Source organism: Rhinopithecus roxellana, chromosome 11 (assembly GCF_007565055.1).
Source record: "Rhinopithecus roxellana isolate Shanxi Qingling chromosome 11, ASM756505v1, whole genome shotgun sequence".
NCBI classification, from domain to species: Eukaryota; Metazoa; Chordata; class Mammalia; order Primates; family Cercopithecidae; genus Rhinopithecus; species Rhinopithecus roxellana.
In genome coordinates, this window is record NC_044559.1 from 89863244 (window position 1) to 89882007 (window position 18764).

The 18764-nt window shown below is 34.9% G+C and overlaps 1 protein-coding gene across 3 annotated transcripts in view; it reads right to left on the reverse strand.

Annotated features, from left to right (window-relative positions):
• The window catches only part of CTNNA3 (catenin alpha 3), a 1783100-nt gene that overhangs the window by 344008 nt on the left and 1420328 nt on the right, over positions 1–18764 (reverse strand). For all 3 annotated transcript variants that reach the window (XM_030941008.1, XM_030941007.1, XM_030941009.1), the window contains exon 13: positions 17423–17574. In XM_030941008.1, the coding sequence (XP_030796868.1) occupies positions 17423–17574 (152 nt within the window). The remainder of the gene's footprint in view (positions 1–17422; positions 17575–18764) is intronic.

The window sequence follows — 18764 nt, forward strand, 5'->3', positions numbered from 1 at the left end:
ACTAATTATGATAATAGACATGCAGTTGGAAGAGGAAACATAGGTAGAACTAAGTCTTTACAGTAGAGAAAGAACTGAGAGAGCTAGGCAAAAGCCATCATTGGGGGTAACAGAACACAGTAAGGGGAAACATTCTGCAGAGGGTATTGGAACAAAGCAAGTCTCTCCAAAAAAATCTAAAGAAAATATTTTCAGAAAGTGCACAAGGCAAAGACTAATGGCTCTCTGCAGATATTCATAAGAGTATAAGAAAGAAGAGGCTTTCCAAGAAAATATATTTCAACAACAATAACAAAAGACTGGGCTAGATTTGAGAAACACTAAGAGTCATTAACAACTAGAAGTTCTTATCGTAACACTATATATACTGTTTACAATTTATCACTTTATGCCTATATAAAGTATAAAGGGACCCACTTTACAGAAAGTGGGTTCAGTCATTGTCAGGGTATCAGGGTATCTTTTGTTTTCCTTTATTACAGTGTAAGGACAACATAAAGTAACCCAAAGGGAAAGGAGAGAACAGCTTAGCCTCTCTAAATACTGCACATTTTGGAAAAGTCTAATCCTCTCTCCCTGTCCTAAATCTTCTCATTATATCTAAGCCCTGTGGAAATATGCTGGTCCTCACAGGCTGGCAGTTTTCTCAACCTGCAATTAGAGTGTTTTGCTCTTTTTGCCAGCTACAGCCTTAGTCATCAATTCCAGGAAATCCTGACACCAATTCATTGAATATCTAAACATACATTACCTATTTGATCATCCATGTCCCCAGATGTAATGAACATATTTTCTTGTTATCTTTATAAGTCTTCTAAGTAATATTGTACACAATTTAAATACACTTGCCTTAGTTTCTGAGACAGCAGTCTCTTGGTTTTCTTTCTATTTTTCCCAGTTATTTCTTGCCAATCTCCTTTGTTAGCTCCTCCTCTTCAACATGAATTCTAAATGTGTTTGCTTCTATATCATATTTTCTGCTCTAATATACCCTGTCTATATGTTATTACATCCTAAGAAAAAACAATTCCTATCATAGGTCAAAATTATGCTCTAAGTTCCAAAATCATATACCCAATGACTGATATAATATAACTATAAAATGAGCAAATTCAATGTCTAAAGGCCACTAAATTGGAATCAGACTTCTACCCGAAACTGATTCCTCCAAGTCTTCCTTAACTGCATAAGTTACTTTCACATACACACAATGCCACATATGTTTCCCAATTTCCTTCAATCCCACATTCATTCCCAGCAATTTCAGTCAATTTTACCTCCAAAATAAGTTTTGAATTTCTCTACCTCTTCTGTCAACTCTCTAGTGCATTACTAATATAAATATAATGCAAGCAACATATGTAATTTTTAACTTTCACAGTTAGTAGTCACATTAAAAATAATTTGTATAAGTCAAAGTGCTAATATTTTGGATATGTTTGGTTAAAATATATTATTGACATTAATTTGACATGTAAAATATAAATATATATGATATTTTATATCATTGTTTCTTGATAAATTTTCAAAATTTGCTGTGTGTCAAGCATTTCCATGGCACATCTCCTTTCACATAGCCAAAGTTCAAGTGCTCAAAAGCCACATGTAACTACTGTATCAGACAGTGCAGCTCTAGTCTAAGGCAACATTACCTATTGCCCGGAAAAGGACAGCAGACTCATATCTGGTATGCTCACATCTATTCTTGCCCATCCTCCATTTCAATAACATACTTCCTATGGATTGGTGAGAACTGAAAACGACATAATCCTCTGTCCCACAGGGACAGGGACTGGGCAGACCTTCCTGTTCTTGTGTTAATAATACTAAGAGCAAGCAAAAACAATGCTTAGCTGCTTTTTCCAGGAGATACCTGCTCCTGGAAGAGAAAACCGAAATAGTTAAACTGACCAACTATCAAGACTAATAAGCTCATTGAAATTTACTATCAAGCCTTCAATTCATTTTGTCCACTCATCCAAATCTACTTATCACTGCAATCCAACCAGTTTTTTCTCTTGCAAGATGCACTTTTAAATCACTCAGCACAGGCTTTAAAATGCTTCTCTAATTTCCCCACCTAGAGTTATCCACACATTGGGCAACAAACCTATTATAGAAACTTGGTTGTGAAAACACCAAAAGTACACTGAATTTGGAGTCAGGAGACCTGAATTCTAATCCCAGCTTTGCAATTAATTAGCTACATGGATGTAGGTAACTCACTTCAAGGTGGTGTTCTCCTTTATTGCACTAAGTCTTAATTGTAGTTTTGCTTGATTAACACACTTTTGGAGGTCTTTTGGAAAGTCAACGTTCAAGAAAATCAAGAGGGAACTTATTAAAATGCAAATTGGATCATGCCACTGCCCTGTTAAAGCTATTTCAATAGTTATTAATGCTTTGGAACAAAATTCAAACAGCTTAGCATGTATGAAAAGGTCAAAATAACTTATTGTCTGTCTTCCTTTCTAAACTCTTATCACTCTACTCTTCAATTCAGTAATGTTTAGAAACAGTGCCTCCTTCCTGTTCTTTAGGTATAACAAGCATTTCCAAATTTTAGCATCTTTGCAATACTCTTCTCTGCCTGAAACATTCCTTCAGTGTTTTAAAATTGCTACCACACTCTTATAACACAAACTAAAATTCGATCTTCCTCAGAGTGGAGGAGACTGCTTTGACTGAAAGTGATGCATCTCTTAGGCCAGTTTTCTTTTCATCATATCATTCTACTTCCTTCCTTTGACTCATCATAACTACCTTATCCATATCTTTCTTTACTCCCTGTCTCTTTCCACAAAAATGTAAACTCCATGAAAATGGAAATCTTATCTGTCCTATCTATCTCCATATGGCTAAGCATTTGAAAGATTCATTGGCACGTAGTAGGTACTCAATAAAACAACAAAATAAAACAACAAAAGATAATAAGTAGATAAAAGAAAAAGAAAGAAAGGAAGGAGGGAGAGATGGAGGGAAAGAAGGAGGGAGAGAAGGGAAAAGAGAGAGAGGAAGGGAGTGGCGTGGGGAGAGGAAGAGAGGGAGGAAAGAAGGAAGGAAAGAAGGAAAGAAGGAACGGGCCTTGAAAATGTGCCATAAGCAAGGCAAGTGTGATAATCCCCTCCCTTATATATTAGAACACCATGTAACAATGCATCAAAGGGAGAAACCCAGGACTCCAGAGCTACTATAGCGTGTAGCTGAGACCAGGATCAAGGTCTTCTGATTTCTAATCCTGTGCTCAACACAGCCTAACACACTGGCTTTAAGCCTTCTCTGATTGATGTGATTCTTTTGAAGCCAACATGTAAGGCTTCAGATTTAATAAATAAGGCATTTGAAGGAGAAAATGATTCTCTGTGCATTAATTGGTGAGTTCATATGTTTTTTGCATTTACATCTCCCACTTGCATTTTGATTAGCAATTACTTCTGTCAATTTAACACCAACATCTTCTGTAATCAGAGACATGTTATACCCTGGAACAGACTCAATGAGTCCCTGAAACTGGTGAGACAGCACTTCAATCCCTTCACTGTGGCTGCTCTCGTGGTGAACATGCCTGACTGCCAGTCTGATTTCCTAAATCTCCTCTGAGATTTTAAGTGGTTAGAAATGCTTTTGACATATGCTTGGCTTCAGCTCATTGCAAATACAAAAATGCTTGTTCCAAATACAAGCTTCACTTTTTTTCTATTATTATTGTTATTATCATTATTAGTATTACCTGTATCACTCTTCTGAAGTCACTTTTGGAGAGGTTCCATATCCTGAGAAAGAGAAATCCCTGAAAATTACATTCGATCAGTACATTTAGTGAGCCATAAATGGCATAATTAGTATTTGATTAAAAATTCTATCCTCCTTTAATAGTAAATATATTGTAAGAGATTGTTGTCTACTCAATTACTTCTCATCTCTTCTGTCTTGCTAAAATAATCTCAATTTTTAAATATTAGACAGATTAAGGCAGGTGACTGAGGAAGTAAAAGGCACGACTATGCTGCCACCCCAACCATACAGGATGAATTCTGAACACTCTATACCAAGCCTAGTAATTCTGTTCCTCTTGCCGTTTAGCAAGGACATGTTTCTTTGACGTGCATGAAGACTCTTAAAAATTTGAACTCTGCTTACATCTTTACTCCTCCTCCACCTGTACACTGGGGTCCAGGTACCCTTCACCTAATTGTAGTCCTCTCTCCTGCCTTTACATCTGTATCCTTGCAAATGTGTTAAGCCATAATTCCAACTACCCAACTCTGACTCATTCATCAAAGCCCAACTGGAAAGTCAACAAATGGCTACATCTTTGCATAATTTTCTCCATGGCAGAATTTAAGGCCTCTATATTTAAAAAAAAAAAAAAAAATGGTTCCATGTGCTTCCATTATATTACTTATCACAATGTATTACTGTCATTTGCTTATGTACTTCCTTATTCTATGAGAATGCCAGTTACTTGAGAGCAAAGATCATGATTCACCAATGTTTGCATTCCTAAAACCTAGCACAGTGATTAAAAGATAGAAAATACTTAACCATTTTTCAAGTGATTGACTGTATCCTGTACAGGATAGAAAATTACTTCTTAATATGATGTCTTCTTCATTTTATGTTTTCCATGTTCATGATAATCTCACATTCCACATAGCCTCCTCAAGACTTTTATTCTGTTTTATACTTTCTAGCTATCATTATTTCAAAGGGATTTTTTTAGAAGAGGGTATCAAAAAGATTATGTATAGCTTAATATCTTAAATTGGCAGCAGATCTAGTTATAAAAGACATTAAAATATGGCAATTTAATATTCTAGTCAGTAAAATATTTAACTCATTATACCTTCTAAATCTTTACCTGTCGTTAAACAAATGATTACCTGAAGTGATTTAAGACTCTTCACATTGGTTTATGGTTTATTTTACTAATTAATCAGCAAAAGACTATTTAAATTGACTACAGTCACATAATCAGTTAAAAATAACTTATTATTAAAAATGATGATAATAATGATGATGATGACTATGATAAGAGCAGGGTGATAGAAGTGGGTCACTTTGTATTTTCTAAAGATGGGTACAATATTATTTATCATCTCACATGCTCCTTTTGACCTTTACACTCTTTCCATTGAAAGATGGGGTTCATGTCTCCTCTCCTGTGAATCTTGGAGGCTTTTAACTTGCTTGTAGCCAAGACTATGACAGAAGTGACACTCTACGATTTCTAAAGTTAGGATAGAAAAGGCAATATGGCGTGTGCTTTGTTACCTGTAACACTTATTCTTGGATCCATGAAATGTCACACAAAAAGCCCAACTATCCAGAGGCTGCCATGCTTTGAGAAAGCCAAGTCCCATAAGACGGTAAACACAGCCTTCCTCAGTCTTCTATTCCTTAGTCCAGACGTCAGACACGTACAAGAAGGAGTTTGTGCCCTCTCTAAATTCCTGACCCATAGAATGTGACAGCATGATACATTGATGGTTGTTTTATACCACTATGTGTGGAGTAATTTGTTATGCAGCAACAATAACTGGAACAAAGAGTGTGACAAGGAATGTTCATGTGTTCATCAGTCCTATTTCTTCTTAGGCACAGAGGAAGAAGGCATTCATCAGCTCCTTTGCAGTTTATTCAGGTCTTTTTGATGGATTTTGTCTAATGAGATGTAGAAGAAAGTATATCACATTGAGGTCTGGCCACCAAACTTCCTATTCAGTTATCTACTCTCTCTCCCATTTCTGCAGTGACATGGAGGCCAGCTTATGCAGATGGCAAAATCAAAAGATTGAAAGATTCTGAGTCATTGAGTCACTACCTTGTAGAGACCTATTCAAGAAAACAGGCTGGCATCAGACCAATGTAAGGTTGATAAATAAACCATCATTGCAATAAGCTACTGAGATCTGGGGGTTGTATTACAGCAAATAGTATTTGTTATTCTAATTACTACAAAAACTAATACTCACTAAGCAGTTACAATGCCCTAGAAATTTTACTAAATGCTTTGCATACATTAACCCTTTTAAACTCTGATGAACCATCCTTACGTAGGTACCTTTGTTATCCCCATTTTACAAATGCAAATCTGAAGTTAAAAGACTACATGACTTACATAGGGTTACAAAGATATTCCAAAGAATGGGAATTTCCTTAAAGACAGAGGCAAACCTAAAATAAGTTTGTACTCTAAGAGTTAAATAAGCAAAATCCACTGGAAGAGATTCGCCATTTGTACATGCATTGTCAATGTTTTTGGTAAATGGGAACTATAAATTGAATCCCAAACCATTAATTTTAGAGACAATAGAAGATATATAAAAATCCATGGTTTTATTTTAATTTTATATTTTTTAGTAAACAGACTACTATGGAATTGTTAAAATGTATTTTACAGCCATTTTTAAGGTTACAAATAATTTTTGTTATGCGATCTTTCTATATTTTATGACTAATTAAATTTCTGATTTCTGTTCCAAACATTGCAATTTAAGACAGTATAAAACACACTTTAATCATTAAATTTATAGATAATTTTGTGACTTTTTAGAGCTTATAACACCAAGGGACCAATAATAGGGGATAATGTGTATAAAATACACTCCATCACGTTCCACAAACTCTATCCTTAGGATAGAGTCTTTTTTTCTTCCACAACCCAACAGCTAATACATACACTCAAAAAGTCTCATCAGGGCCGTTCTACAATTGTCATCATCTTTAAAGAGTAATCTTGTCACCTGAACTAGGTGAAATGAAGGACTTTTAAAAAAACCACATGGATCCAATTTTACAGAAGCTTCTACGAAGACAAATAGCATCAAACAAACATGTACTGTACATTCATAATTACATTAGTGGCCACAAAATACAATGCTTAGTACACATCCTTGGAACTCTTAAAACCACCTTAAATAAGAGATCAAGCCAATTTAATTCTTTGTGAAAATATATCTCAAGGTAGTTTCTACTGTCCTTCATTTTTGTAGTATAAAATTTAACAGAGTAACATCACATGTTCTTGTCCTTAATTCCTTGGGGTCTAGTGATTACATTTTGAACAAATGTCAAATTTGGAAACCAAATCAACCACTTTATTTAATTGTAAAACTCTATAACGTTTTTTGTGGGGGGCAGGGTCTCACTTTGTCACCCAGACTGGAGTGCAGTGGCAGAAACTGTAGCCTCGACCCCCCAGGGTCAAGCCATCCTCCTGCCTCAGCCCCACAAGCAGCTGGGAGTATAGGCACACACCACCATGCCCGGCTAATTTTTCTGTTTTTTTTTTTTTTCACAGAGACAGGGATTTTACCATGTTGTCCAGGCTTGTCTCAAATTCCTGAGCTCAAGCATTCCCCCTGCCTCAGCCTTCCAAAGTGCTGGGATTATGGATATAAGCCACTGCACCCAGACAGATTTTGTTTTAAAGGTCTGAATCTTCCTTATTTCATATAGCCTACATTCTTTTGGGGGAAGAAAGAAAATAGATAAATAAGTGAATAAATATGTAATATATCAATGGTCATGACAAACACTATGCAAGCATAAACTTGAGTAAGAAGATAAAGAGTAGCTGAGGTGGGAGATGCTATTTTTAGATGTGGCTCTATATAGGATCTGTGTAGGATGTTGGATAAGGCAAGGATGAAGCAGACCTGAAGAGGCCGCCTGTGCAGAGTCTTGGAAGAAAGCATCATGGTTAGAGAGGACAGTAGGTGGACAGATACCAGAAGCATGGGCCTGTCTGAGGGAACTGTGGGAATAGCCAGCAGGCCAATATGTCTGAATCTCAGGGAGCAGAGAAGAGCAGTAGTAGGATAAGTACTCTTTAACAAATTGACTAGAAAGTGATTCTTGGGATTTGTGTGTTTACAACTGTTACATCAACAAAGAGAAGTCTATGGAGTCTAAAGGCTCCCATGGTATAAAAACATGGAGCTGTTTTATTCTCCTACGGTAAAAGAAAATGTTCTTTAGGCTTTCAGGTGCCTGAAGACCCTGAATCTCTTCCTGTGACTTCTCCTACCAGTATATGACCTCAAGCGCCTCTATTCACTTAGAGAACTTTTGTTATCAGACTCCAGAATATTTTTCCCTTTGAAACTCCATTATTTACTTTACAGATACTGGAGTTATAAAATTCCCAGTCTCCCTCCCTCTATTAGCTACATCAAAGCCTGTTTTCTAAAATTCATCATTTATAAGTTATATTTCCCGTATCATTTTCTCTAGAAGGCTGATTCAACTCTCCAAAAGTTGTTTTTGAAATGTAGATATGCAGAGAAACTTTACGTTTGAAGTAAGAGGTTAGCATTCCTTAAGAGTTTTTAGGATAAAAACAAGCTTTTGTACCAAAATAATAAAACTTACTAAATTGAATACTTAATATAAATCTAACTTATTTCATTACTTATACAAGTTTATAATAATTAATATGACATTTAATAATTCACTTAACAAAAAGCAAACTAAAAGCTCTTAAGGTACTACAAGTAACCGTCTTCCCCGTATTACTCTTCTGTTCACAATGTTAGCCATTTCCCCTGAACACCTGAAGGTGTTTTCAAAGGGAGATGCTTGGCTCCTTATATTCAGCTACTTTGAGTCAAAAGCTCTGAGCTGCACTTGTGTAGAGCTCTCTGAGTGCAGGACTAGACTGCATCAAAGTCCTGTTGGACCATGGACTCTCCTGCCAGTCCAGTGGTGTTGACCCTTTGGTGAAAGAGCACTTTCCAGAATGACTTCAAGCTGAACATCTTTCTCTCAGCATGAGCAACTGAGATCACTAACTAGCGCTGCTTTTATAGCTTAATACGTTTCCTGAGTATCTTTTTCTTACTCTAGTCACCTCTGCTCCCTTAGTCAAAAGTTTCTTCAAATGGGATACACAAGAGGAGGGCCATTAAATGTGCTGAGAGCATAAGACTTCTTGCTGACCAGTGCCAGCAGGCGTTCCAAGGTTTCTCTACCTTACACTCTATTTTCAGAAGAAACAGCAAGAGCCCTGTTACAGATTTCTTTCCACTAAGGTTTTATTTAAATTTGCATATAAAACCAAGGTTACTTTGCTATTGGCCTTTTACGAAGTGTCCTTAGGAATCCCTCTGGTAGGTGGTTTCTTTACACACTGGTCCTGACACTAGAAAAGAGTCATATTACTTCCAGAAAGGACAAAGTGTTTTAACTGGCATTCCATGTGAAGAGTCCTGTGAGGTTGAAGAGTAGAGTGACTTAGATGAATTTAGGAAATCTGCCTAACAGTGAAAAATGAAAAGCTATGAATTCTTTGTACATTAAATAAATTGGAAATGGTGCCTGACTAAATTCTCCACAGTCAACAAAGTATCAGAAAAGCATGAGGGGAGAAGCGCACATTTGAGAGCCATTAGGACTATGGAGAGAAAGTGTTCCCTGGGGTTAGAAAAACTGGCTTGACAGGGAACTATGATCATTAGTGCCAAGCACCGGGAACTGTCGCCCTGTGGGTGGAGATGATGCACCACAGGGCCTCAAGCAGTACCGTCAGGACCCAGAAACTAGTGAGCTTACCAATTTATCCTCCAAATTGGACACTTAAAAGTAAAAGGTGGTATAATCCAATACTGTCCTGTGCAAGCCAAGCCATATATATATTCGTCCTGTCACTATACTTTAAATTCACTTAGCATATACTTACTTTATGTAAACTCATTTCTAATCCCAATAATCTTTAGATACAATTAATACTACACTGCCCCGCCCCTCTTGTCCACAGGGGTTATGTTTTAATATCTCCAGTGAATACCAGAAACCTCGGATAGTACCGAATCTGATTGCCATCAATCCGAACACATTTCCATTTCTGTTTTCCACCCACAAATTTAATGCCTTTTTCATCTTAACTAAGCACTTATCACACACTGTGGCTGTGACTTTTGAGTCTGAAGAGTGACAGCAAAACTAATACTAGTTTCTTTTTCCTTCTTTACAACCCTACAGATAGAAGATTCATTCTTACTGTAGATCTTAGCAACCTTGGCATATGATTATTTTTCTTTCCTTAGTAAGTCAAGAACTTTCACCTTTTCACTTAAAGGAAGCACTTTACAGCTTCTTTGGCATATCAGAATTGCCTGCATCACTATGTGCACTTTGGGGTCATCATTAAGTAAAATAAGGGTTACTTGAAAACAAGAACTGCAATACTATGTGACTAATGGGAGGGGAGCATAGACAACATGGATCTTTTGGACAAAGGGATGATTTACATCCCAGGCAGGACAGAATGGAACAGCATGAGATTTCATCACACTACTCAGAAGAGTGCACGATTTAAAACTTATAAATTGTTTAACTCTGGAATTTTTCATTTAATATTATCAGACTGTGGTTGACCACAGATAACTGAAACCGTGAAAATCAAAGCCATGAATAAGGGGAGGTCTACTGCTCTATAACATGAAACAAAAAAAGAAAGGAAAAAAAATGACATGAGAGAATACAGTTGATGAAATTTCAACATTCTATAAACCTGAAAAATTGAATTTCAAAATGTACAATAATCAAAGGCAAGGTTCAAATTTAATTTTATGTGCTGAACAAATAATGCAAAAATATCAAAAGGAATGTAAAAACTTCCTTGCAGCCCTTGGAGAAGGGTGGTTTCTGGCAATTAAACAACTTTATTTGAAAAGCATCAGGGCATGAATATAAAATTTGGAAATTAAAACAAAAAGACAACAGTTTGATCTAGAAAAGAAAGGGTGAGAAAAAGAGAACCTGGGTGAATGGCAAGTCATGAGGGTGAAAAGAAGAGTAGAGGACAGTGAAGAGTACAGCCTGGGACCCTAGACTGTGAATAGAAAGGGTTAGCAGAAGTCATTCTAAGGGGTGTGTAACTCCAGGAACCTTGAAGAAAAGACAATTCTAATATTTAAATATTTGGGATGACTGGATGTATAAAGGAAAACTGATAAAAAGGTGAGTGGATTCTTGGAATAGCCAGGCAGGATATTCGTAAAGGCTAAAACAAAAATCTCTAAGGCAAGGTTTAGTAAACTTTTCCTGTAAAGGGTCAGGTAGTAAATATTTTAAACTTTGTGAGCCATTATAGTCTCCTCATAACTACTCAACCTTGCCATTGTATCACAAAGAGTCATAGATATAAACCAATGGCTGAGTCACATTTCAATATGATTTTATGGACACTAAAATTAGAATTTTATACCATTTTCATAAGTCAAAATATCATATTCTGCTTTTGAATTTTTTCAACCATTTAAAAATATGAAAACCATCCTTAGGTTGCAGGTCATACGAAACATATGGTGGATCAAATGCGGCCCAAAGGCCAAAATTTGCTAACTCCTGATCTAAAACAGTAAGCAATGATTCACAAATATGAGAAATAAAAAATGAAAGAAAACCCCCATACATTAGAAATATTTGGCAAACAGTTATAAAGTAGAAAGGTATTATTAATTTTAATATATTTGAGATATCAGCATTTCAATAGTCCATGTAAGTTTTTCTAATTAGCCCTAATTTGTAGTTTGATATGATTTTATCTATTTAAAATTAGCTATTTTCTGAGGTGCTGGCTATGGAGTTGATTATTTTTTAATGAACTTTATTAATATCTAATTTACATACAACTTTAAATGCAGTTTGATGAGTTTTGGCAAACGTATACTCCCATGTAACCACCTCAAATGATCAGTTTTCATAAAAGAGTCTGCTAAGAATTTGAGACAGTGATAAATCAATCTGTAAGTCAATCTGGGGATAACTGACATCTTAATATTGAGTTTCCAACTTCAGGAATATGATCAATCACTTAAGATATTTAGGTGTTTTTAGTTTTTTAAATATTGTATTATAATTTTCAGAGTATAGATATTATATTTGTATTGTTACAATTATTACCATTTATTTTATCATTTTGGATGCTGTGATATATTCTACTTTAAAAATAATATTTTCCAATTGTTAGTTGCTACTACATTGAAATACATATTTTGAATTTCATTGTATCATTGTATTTCTCTATTGTCCATGTCTTAGTTAATTTGCATTTTTTTTCCTCCTTCTTTTTGGAGATGGAGTCTTGCTCTGTCACTCAGGCTGGAGTGCAGTGGCGTGATCTCAGGTCACTGCAACCTCTGCCTCCCAGGTTCAAGCAATTTTCCTGCCTCAACCTCCTGAGTAACTAGGACTACAGGTGCGCACCACCATGCCTGGATAATTTTTTGTATTTTATTAGATATGAGGTTTCACCATGTTGGTCAGGCTGTTCTCAAACTCCTGAGCTCAGGCAATCCGCCCACCTTGGCCTCCCTAACAGGTGTGAGCCACTGCACTTGGCCCTAATTTGCATTTGAAGCAAGGACAGTCTCATTTTTTTCATCATCTCAGGAAACACTGTTTAGTCCTTTACTTTTACATACAGTGATACTTAAAAGTAGAAATTCAGTAGTATTCTTCCATTTTCCCCTGCAGGGAAGAAACCGATGACATCATCTAAAGTAAAAATATAAACAGTAACATGTAGAACTGAGACTTGAACTCAGGTTTTCTGATTTTACACAATATTGTTTCATTATTTGCCCATTTCCAAACTTAATTCCAGAGAATTGTAATTGGATAAGATAACATTCTACATTGGTTAGTGACTAATTGAAATTGTAAAAGTCTTTCCCTTTAGTAGTTTGAGTATGAAACTTCAAATAGACAGAAGCTCAGCCTGGAAGACACATAAAGAAAAGATGTCTATAAGGCCACGAAGAAAAAAAAAGTTATGGAAGAAAATGACACAAATTTACAGAAGTTGTGACACTGCAAGTAATCGCAATTGAGAAAGTTGTATTTAGTTCCAGGAAAAGCCATAAATCTATTCATTCCTGTACGTGCAACAGAATCAGACCCAAAGATTGTCTGGTTATATAAGATGATATTATATGACTGTGTCCCAATTCTAGAAGCCATGTAAATGATTCATGTAAAAACAGTTAATGTAAACTGGGCCATGTACATTTATCTTATTTTTCTTTGTTTCCTCAAAAATTAACCTTCATCAAGTCAGATATGCAAAATATGTTTCTATTCCCTGATATAGTTAGAAAACTAACACAGAAAATGCAAACTTGAGTTATGGGCCTGAAAATCTACACACTTGGCTTTGGAAAGTATCCCTACATTTTCGAAGTGCTTTTGATAAGGCACATATGAAAATCCACAAACAAAACATATGAAATCTACATTCTGAATACCCATTATAGGAATAATTTTGCCTGAATCTTGTTTCTTTTTGTGAGTATACTTCATTGCGGGCCATTTACACTACCTTCTCTCTCAATTCAATTATGTACTCTTTTAAAATGTCCTCCATTTGTGGTTAAATGTCTTTTACCAAAAAAAGATGAACATTGAAAGTTCAGTTCTCATTCATGTTTTAAGGGGTCTATAAAAATTATGTGCAGAATTATAATACTACCTTAAACTAATATGGGTTCAAAAACATAATTTGCATTAAACACTCTATAATTTAGATGCCTGATGTTAATAAGCATAAGTATCCTCTTATTTAAACATTGTTTTATAAAGGAAGAGATTTCTTTTTTTTTTTTTTTTTTTTTTTGAGATTTCTTGATTTAGGACTTTGCCCTTCATGTTGTTCTACAAGCATGCTTACGCAGTTGATGTTCATCAAGATATACAAAAATATTAAGTAGCTTCAGTAGGTCTAGTAAGTACTAACTCTATGTGGTAATAATAGTAGTAGTAGCTATCTTCTTGTTATAGCCTACTATTTATTAAGCATTTCATTTCCATTAACTCATGTCGGCATAATAATCTTTTGAAGTAGGTTTAATACCATGTCTGTCTTACAAAGGAGGAAATTGATGCTAAGTAAGATTTGTTTGTTGCTTTAGTTTTAACCATTATATTATGAACTCTTAATAGTCGTACAATTTACACATATATATTAAATACCAAACAGATCAAAATATGTAATACTGCTTATTCTATGAGTTTGCTAGGTATGATAGTTTATAACCTCACTTGTCTACACACTGAATCCAATGGAAATAGCAATAGTAAATGTCACAGTATTTTTCTTAGAATTTTAAACAACTGTTAGCATAAGTATTGATCAAAACAAAGACATAATCATATTTTTATAAAACCCTATAAAATTCCAAGTTCTGATCTTGAGTTAGTATTTTATTGTTTCAAAGGCACTGAAGAGTATTCATAAAAATTCAGACATAAAATGGGATTATAATACACTCACAAATATCCTCAATAGCATAGCCTATCCCTCCCTGAGCTTGTTTAATTATACATTTATTGCTTTAATGTTGACACTTTTTAGATACCTTGAAGAAAGGATCAAATACTTTGCAGTTCTAAGGCCAGAATATTGGCCAGCATTAAATTCGACCTTGTTAAAAGAAGATTATACCGGATCAAGTTTATTCTCTTCTGTGAAAAAGGGACAGTCTTTAAGAAAAAAAAGGGATATATTTTCATTTACTTGCACCTAAGTGAGAATTTATTTTTATCTTATAACCCAGTTAGCTATTAAGTCCATAAGTTTATGGATCATTTTCCAAGGAATCCCTGTAGAAGTTGTATAGAGGTTCCCCTAGAGGCTGCTTAGGGAACGGGGGGTATAGAGATAGAGAAGATGAGCCTCTGGGTGCTCCTCCCTGGTTTCAAGTACAGCAGCTCTGATTTTATTTGCTTTATCTTTTTGACCATAAAGTGTACTTAAAGAAATAATGTATCTACCTTAAAACTCAGAAAACACTCTTTCAAACCATATACTTAGAGACATGTTCTCAGTTGCATGGAACATCAGATTCTAAAGGCTCTTAAAGCTAATGCTCTTAACTGAATCTCTCTAGCAGGGATTACCATCAGATAAAGGGCCAATATAATTTAACGTTTTTATTAGTTATTTAGTTGAAGAAACTAAGACTCTACAATTCATGTTTCTAATTGATGCTAACTTGATATGTTCAACAACCAAACTAGAAAACAATCTGATAAATCACATGAAGAATCATATACAGTTTAATAGGATTAGGACTTAAGAACAAGAACAGAACAAATCAAAGTAAAGAATGCATACATAGGCAACAAGATAAAAAAAGGAAAAGGAAATCAACCTCTATTCAATAAATATAATGTTTAAATTGAAAAAACTGTAGGCTAATAGCAGTTGGCTATATCGGTAGAAATAACATAAGAACAAGTCTTCTACTTGACATTGGACAGGCACTAATTAGAATGTATTTTTGATAGTCTCATTTGAGAAGTTTGTTGAAAATTAAATAAGGACTAGTGAAGAAAACAAAATACTAAATTATTCCTATGAGAAAAAATTGAGAGAAATGGAAGTATTTATCTTGAAAAAGAGATGACTATGGGAGAAAATTACTGCTCTCAAAGGCTATTAATAATTACAATAAATTGTTCTCCTCCCCTACAGAGTACCACTGTATATGAGGAATATGTAAAAAAAAATGGCAAGATAATTTGATTTGCTTTAAGTAAGCTATCTTGATAATGAGGAAATTTAAAAATACTGGAACATCTAACTTAAAGAGAAGCTGTAAGATTTTTTTTTTCATCCCTATATAACTTTAGTAAGAAAAAAAAATGCATTCCCTACCCTGGTTTCCCTATGCTATCTCACTGGTTTATATTCTCAAATATCCACTCAGGGATAGCGAAAATGGAGAGGTTTCACTCTGGCAAGACTATATCCTGAAGTTCATGTGCCTTCTTTACACTTTTAATGTCTCTTTTCTGGATTCACCTACCTCCCAGCTTTGGGTTATTACTAGTCCACTAATCCACAGAGGTAAGGCATACAAATTTTACAGCAAGAAAATTAGTAAAGGTTCTTGCTGCTCAGATATAGTCATTGGTATAGGGCCAAATTTTCTAATCACTTAAAAATACTTGTAGGCTGCTCACAAGTATTTATCCTGAGGTTTCGCTTTGATATGGTAATTGGTTTGCTTTCAGGTTTTCCCAAGTCTCAATGTACTAGATTCTCTGTCTTGACACCTTTAGACTTTCTCTTACAAGCTCTTCCACAGCATCCTTCTGCCCTGTCAGACTCCCTAATATTTGTTAGCCCTTTTCTTTACAAAGTCCACAAATGACTTATGAACTGTTCAGTACAGCCTGTGATGTTCAGCCCTATCAGATATTAATACTATTGATGCTCCACTCATATATTCTCAGCACTTCTATTTCCATCTTACAATCTTACTAACAGTTAAGTCCAGAGGCTTAAAACTTGAATTCTATTCATACTTAAAAATTATATTCACCAGTCCCACTGAATCTTCCTACAGCAAACACCTGCTACCCTGCCTGAGAATTCTTTGGCCACAAAAGTTTGATTGGTCCTGAACATGAGGCACAGGTGACACCTCTGAGGGTAGCTTTTCACCCAGGATGAATAGTTGGCTAAATCTTCAGTTTGTTCACGTCAGGTAAGAGAATTCTGGAGTGCTGAGGTGCATTCTGCAGTACTACCCAGAGTTCACCAGCAGGATCAAGCCCCAAGCCCCAGTTGCCTGCAGTGACTCACAGTTTCACCTTCTTGGTTTTCTTCCCCTCTCTGCCTTACTTTTGTCTCATTTTCTCTTAAATAGACTACTGATAACACAAATCCTTACGTCAGAGTCTGTCTTCAGATGAATCCACTTAAGATAAGGTATCTCCGTATCTTTACATAGGCATTTTCCAAAGAATGTGCATTTTTTGGTAACATTTAAAATAACACTTTACATTAATACTTGAGGGAAAACAATCCTGGTTTCTGTATATACAGTGTGCCCGCAACAAATGGTGCTCTCACGCCTGGGAAGGTGGAATATGTGTTCCCAAACAGACAACTCCCATACTGGGACCACTGAAGTGTTTGTTGTTGCTGGCAACTCCAAGTGAGATTTCTTGCAGAACACTCTGTGATTTTATGATCTAGGATGAGAGGGTTTGGCCATAAAATACCTTGTTTCAACACATTTTACTATCAATTCCACTACAGTGATAAGAAAGATTCTTTCCTTTTTGTTCAAGAAAAATAAAAAGCAAATTACTTTATGTATTTTTCTTTGGCTTCTGATCATGCTAAGACACACCTCAACAAATCCTGCACCCAACAAATCCTATCTTTTCTGCACACGCAGCAGTAAAATGCACTCATTTGCGTAAGTTATAACCACATACATAAGTAAAAATGTTGTTTGTGACAGTAGATCTGACTTTGGGGATACATATGAACTTCTAAAGTTTTAATAGATTCCAGCATTGACATTACAGCATAGAAATAAAGCATTTCTTGCAGTCATCCCAGGCATTCCAGATGGTGAAGAGCATTGCAATAATTCAATGGAAGGAAAAGCAAACTTACCCGAATCATCATGACTGAACATCTGATATCATGAATTGTATCATAGATCTTCTTTGAGATGTCCACAAATTGATTATCATCCAACACATTCAATGAGTTTTTGCTTAAGGCTTCCAAGGCAACATTCACTTGTGTTACAAATTCAGGAATTACTGTTAAAATAAAGAATAAAGAGAAGATTGTCCTCTTTGTATTTTTGGATTTCTACAGTAGTTTCCAGGAAATATAGAATTTGCTTTTAAACAAATACTTGATTAATAGATCTTTATTTGTATTTTTTAAATATAGAGACACACAAATTTTAGCAGGATTATCATCTTGAATCTCTGAAAAGTAAAAGGAATCAAAAACAATTAAAGGCATTTTTTTGTTTTTTGTAAACTCCAGGCTTCTGGAGAGAAAGGCATTTTTATAGAAATGTTTTGAAAGATTGTCTTTCTCCTTTATGTCATTTCATTTTTATAAAACCTTGGGACCATACAATCATTTCTCATCCTATTCAATATAAACCACAAGAAATTACAGAAAGGAATTGGTGTGTAAAACAGTTGGACTTGTAAACACAAAGATATTTAAAGAAAGAAAGCAATTGAGTTGCTAAACAGAAGAAAATTTAGTTAAAAGTAGTAATTATATCTTATAGAAATAATAAAAATATTGTAAACTTCCTTTTAGTAAGACATTTTCTCTAGAATAAAAAAATTAGTGAAAAGGAATTGACATTCTCATATGCAAACTATCTTTAAAATAACAAAACACTGACTGACTATAGGGATGCGTCTATCAGTAAGCCAATCCATGGATTATCTTTTTAATTAAGGCTTCAAAATAGCTTCAAATAAAAACATTTCTTCAATTTTACTTTTAAGGTTAATGATATTAACAGTTATTATCTCTTCACTAGGCTCAAGGTACTTTTCTAAGTGCTCAATGTGATTTAAATCTTAACCCCAGAATTAACCAAGTATTAATAGTTTAACAACTAGGACACAGAGAAATCAAGACTCTTCCACAGATTCATTCTGTTAATGTGTAACAAAAGAGATGTGAACTCAGAGTCCCAAAATGCAGACTCTACATTCAAACTAATCTACTATATCATAGTGAGGAAGCCTCTGGCCCATATGAAGATGTTGGATAAAAAGATTAATTTTTAGAGGAAACAATTCTAAACCTGAAAGACAGAAATATTTTGACTGGTATAAAAATATCAATAAATGTTATTTTTCTACATTTAAGTCATATCTGCATGTATGGCGTACCATCTCTTGCAATTCTACCTGCCATGTTATTGATATGAGGAAATTTTGATGATATACATGGGCACTCATTTTATCTGGTC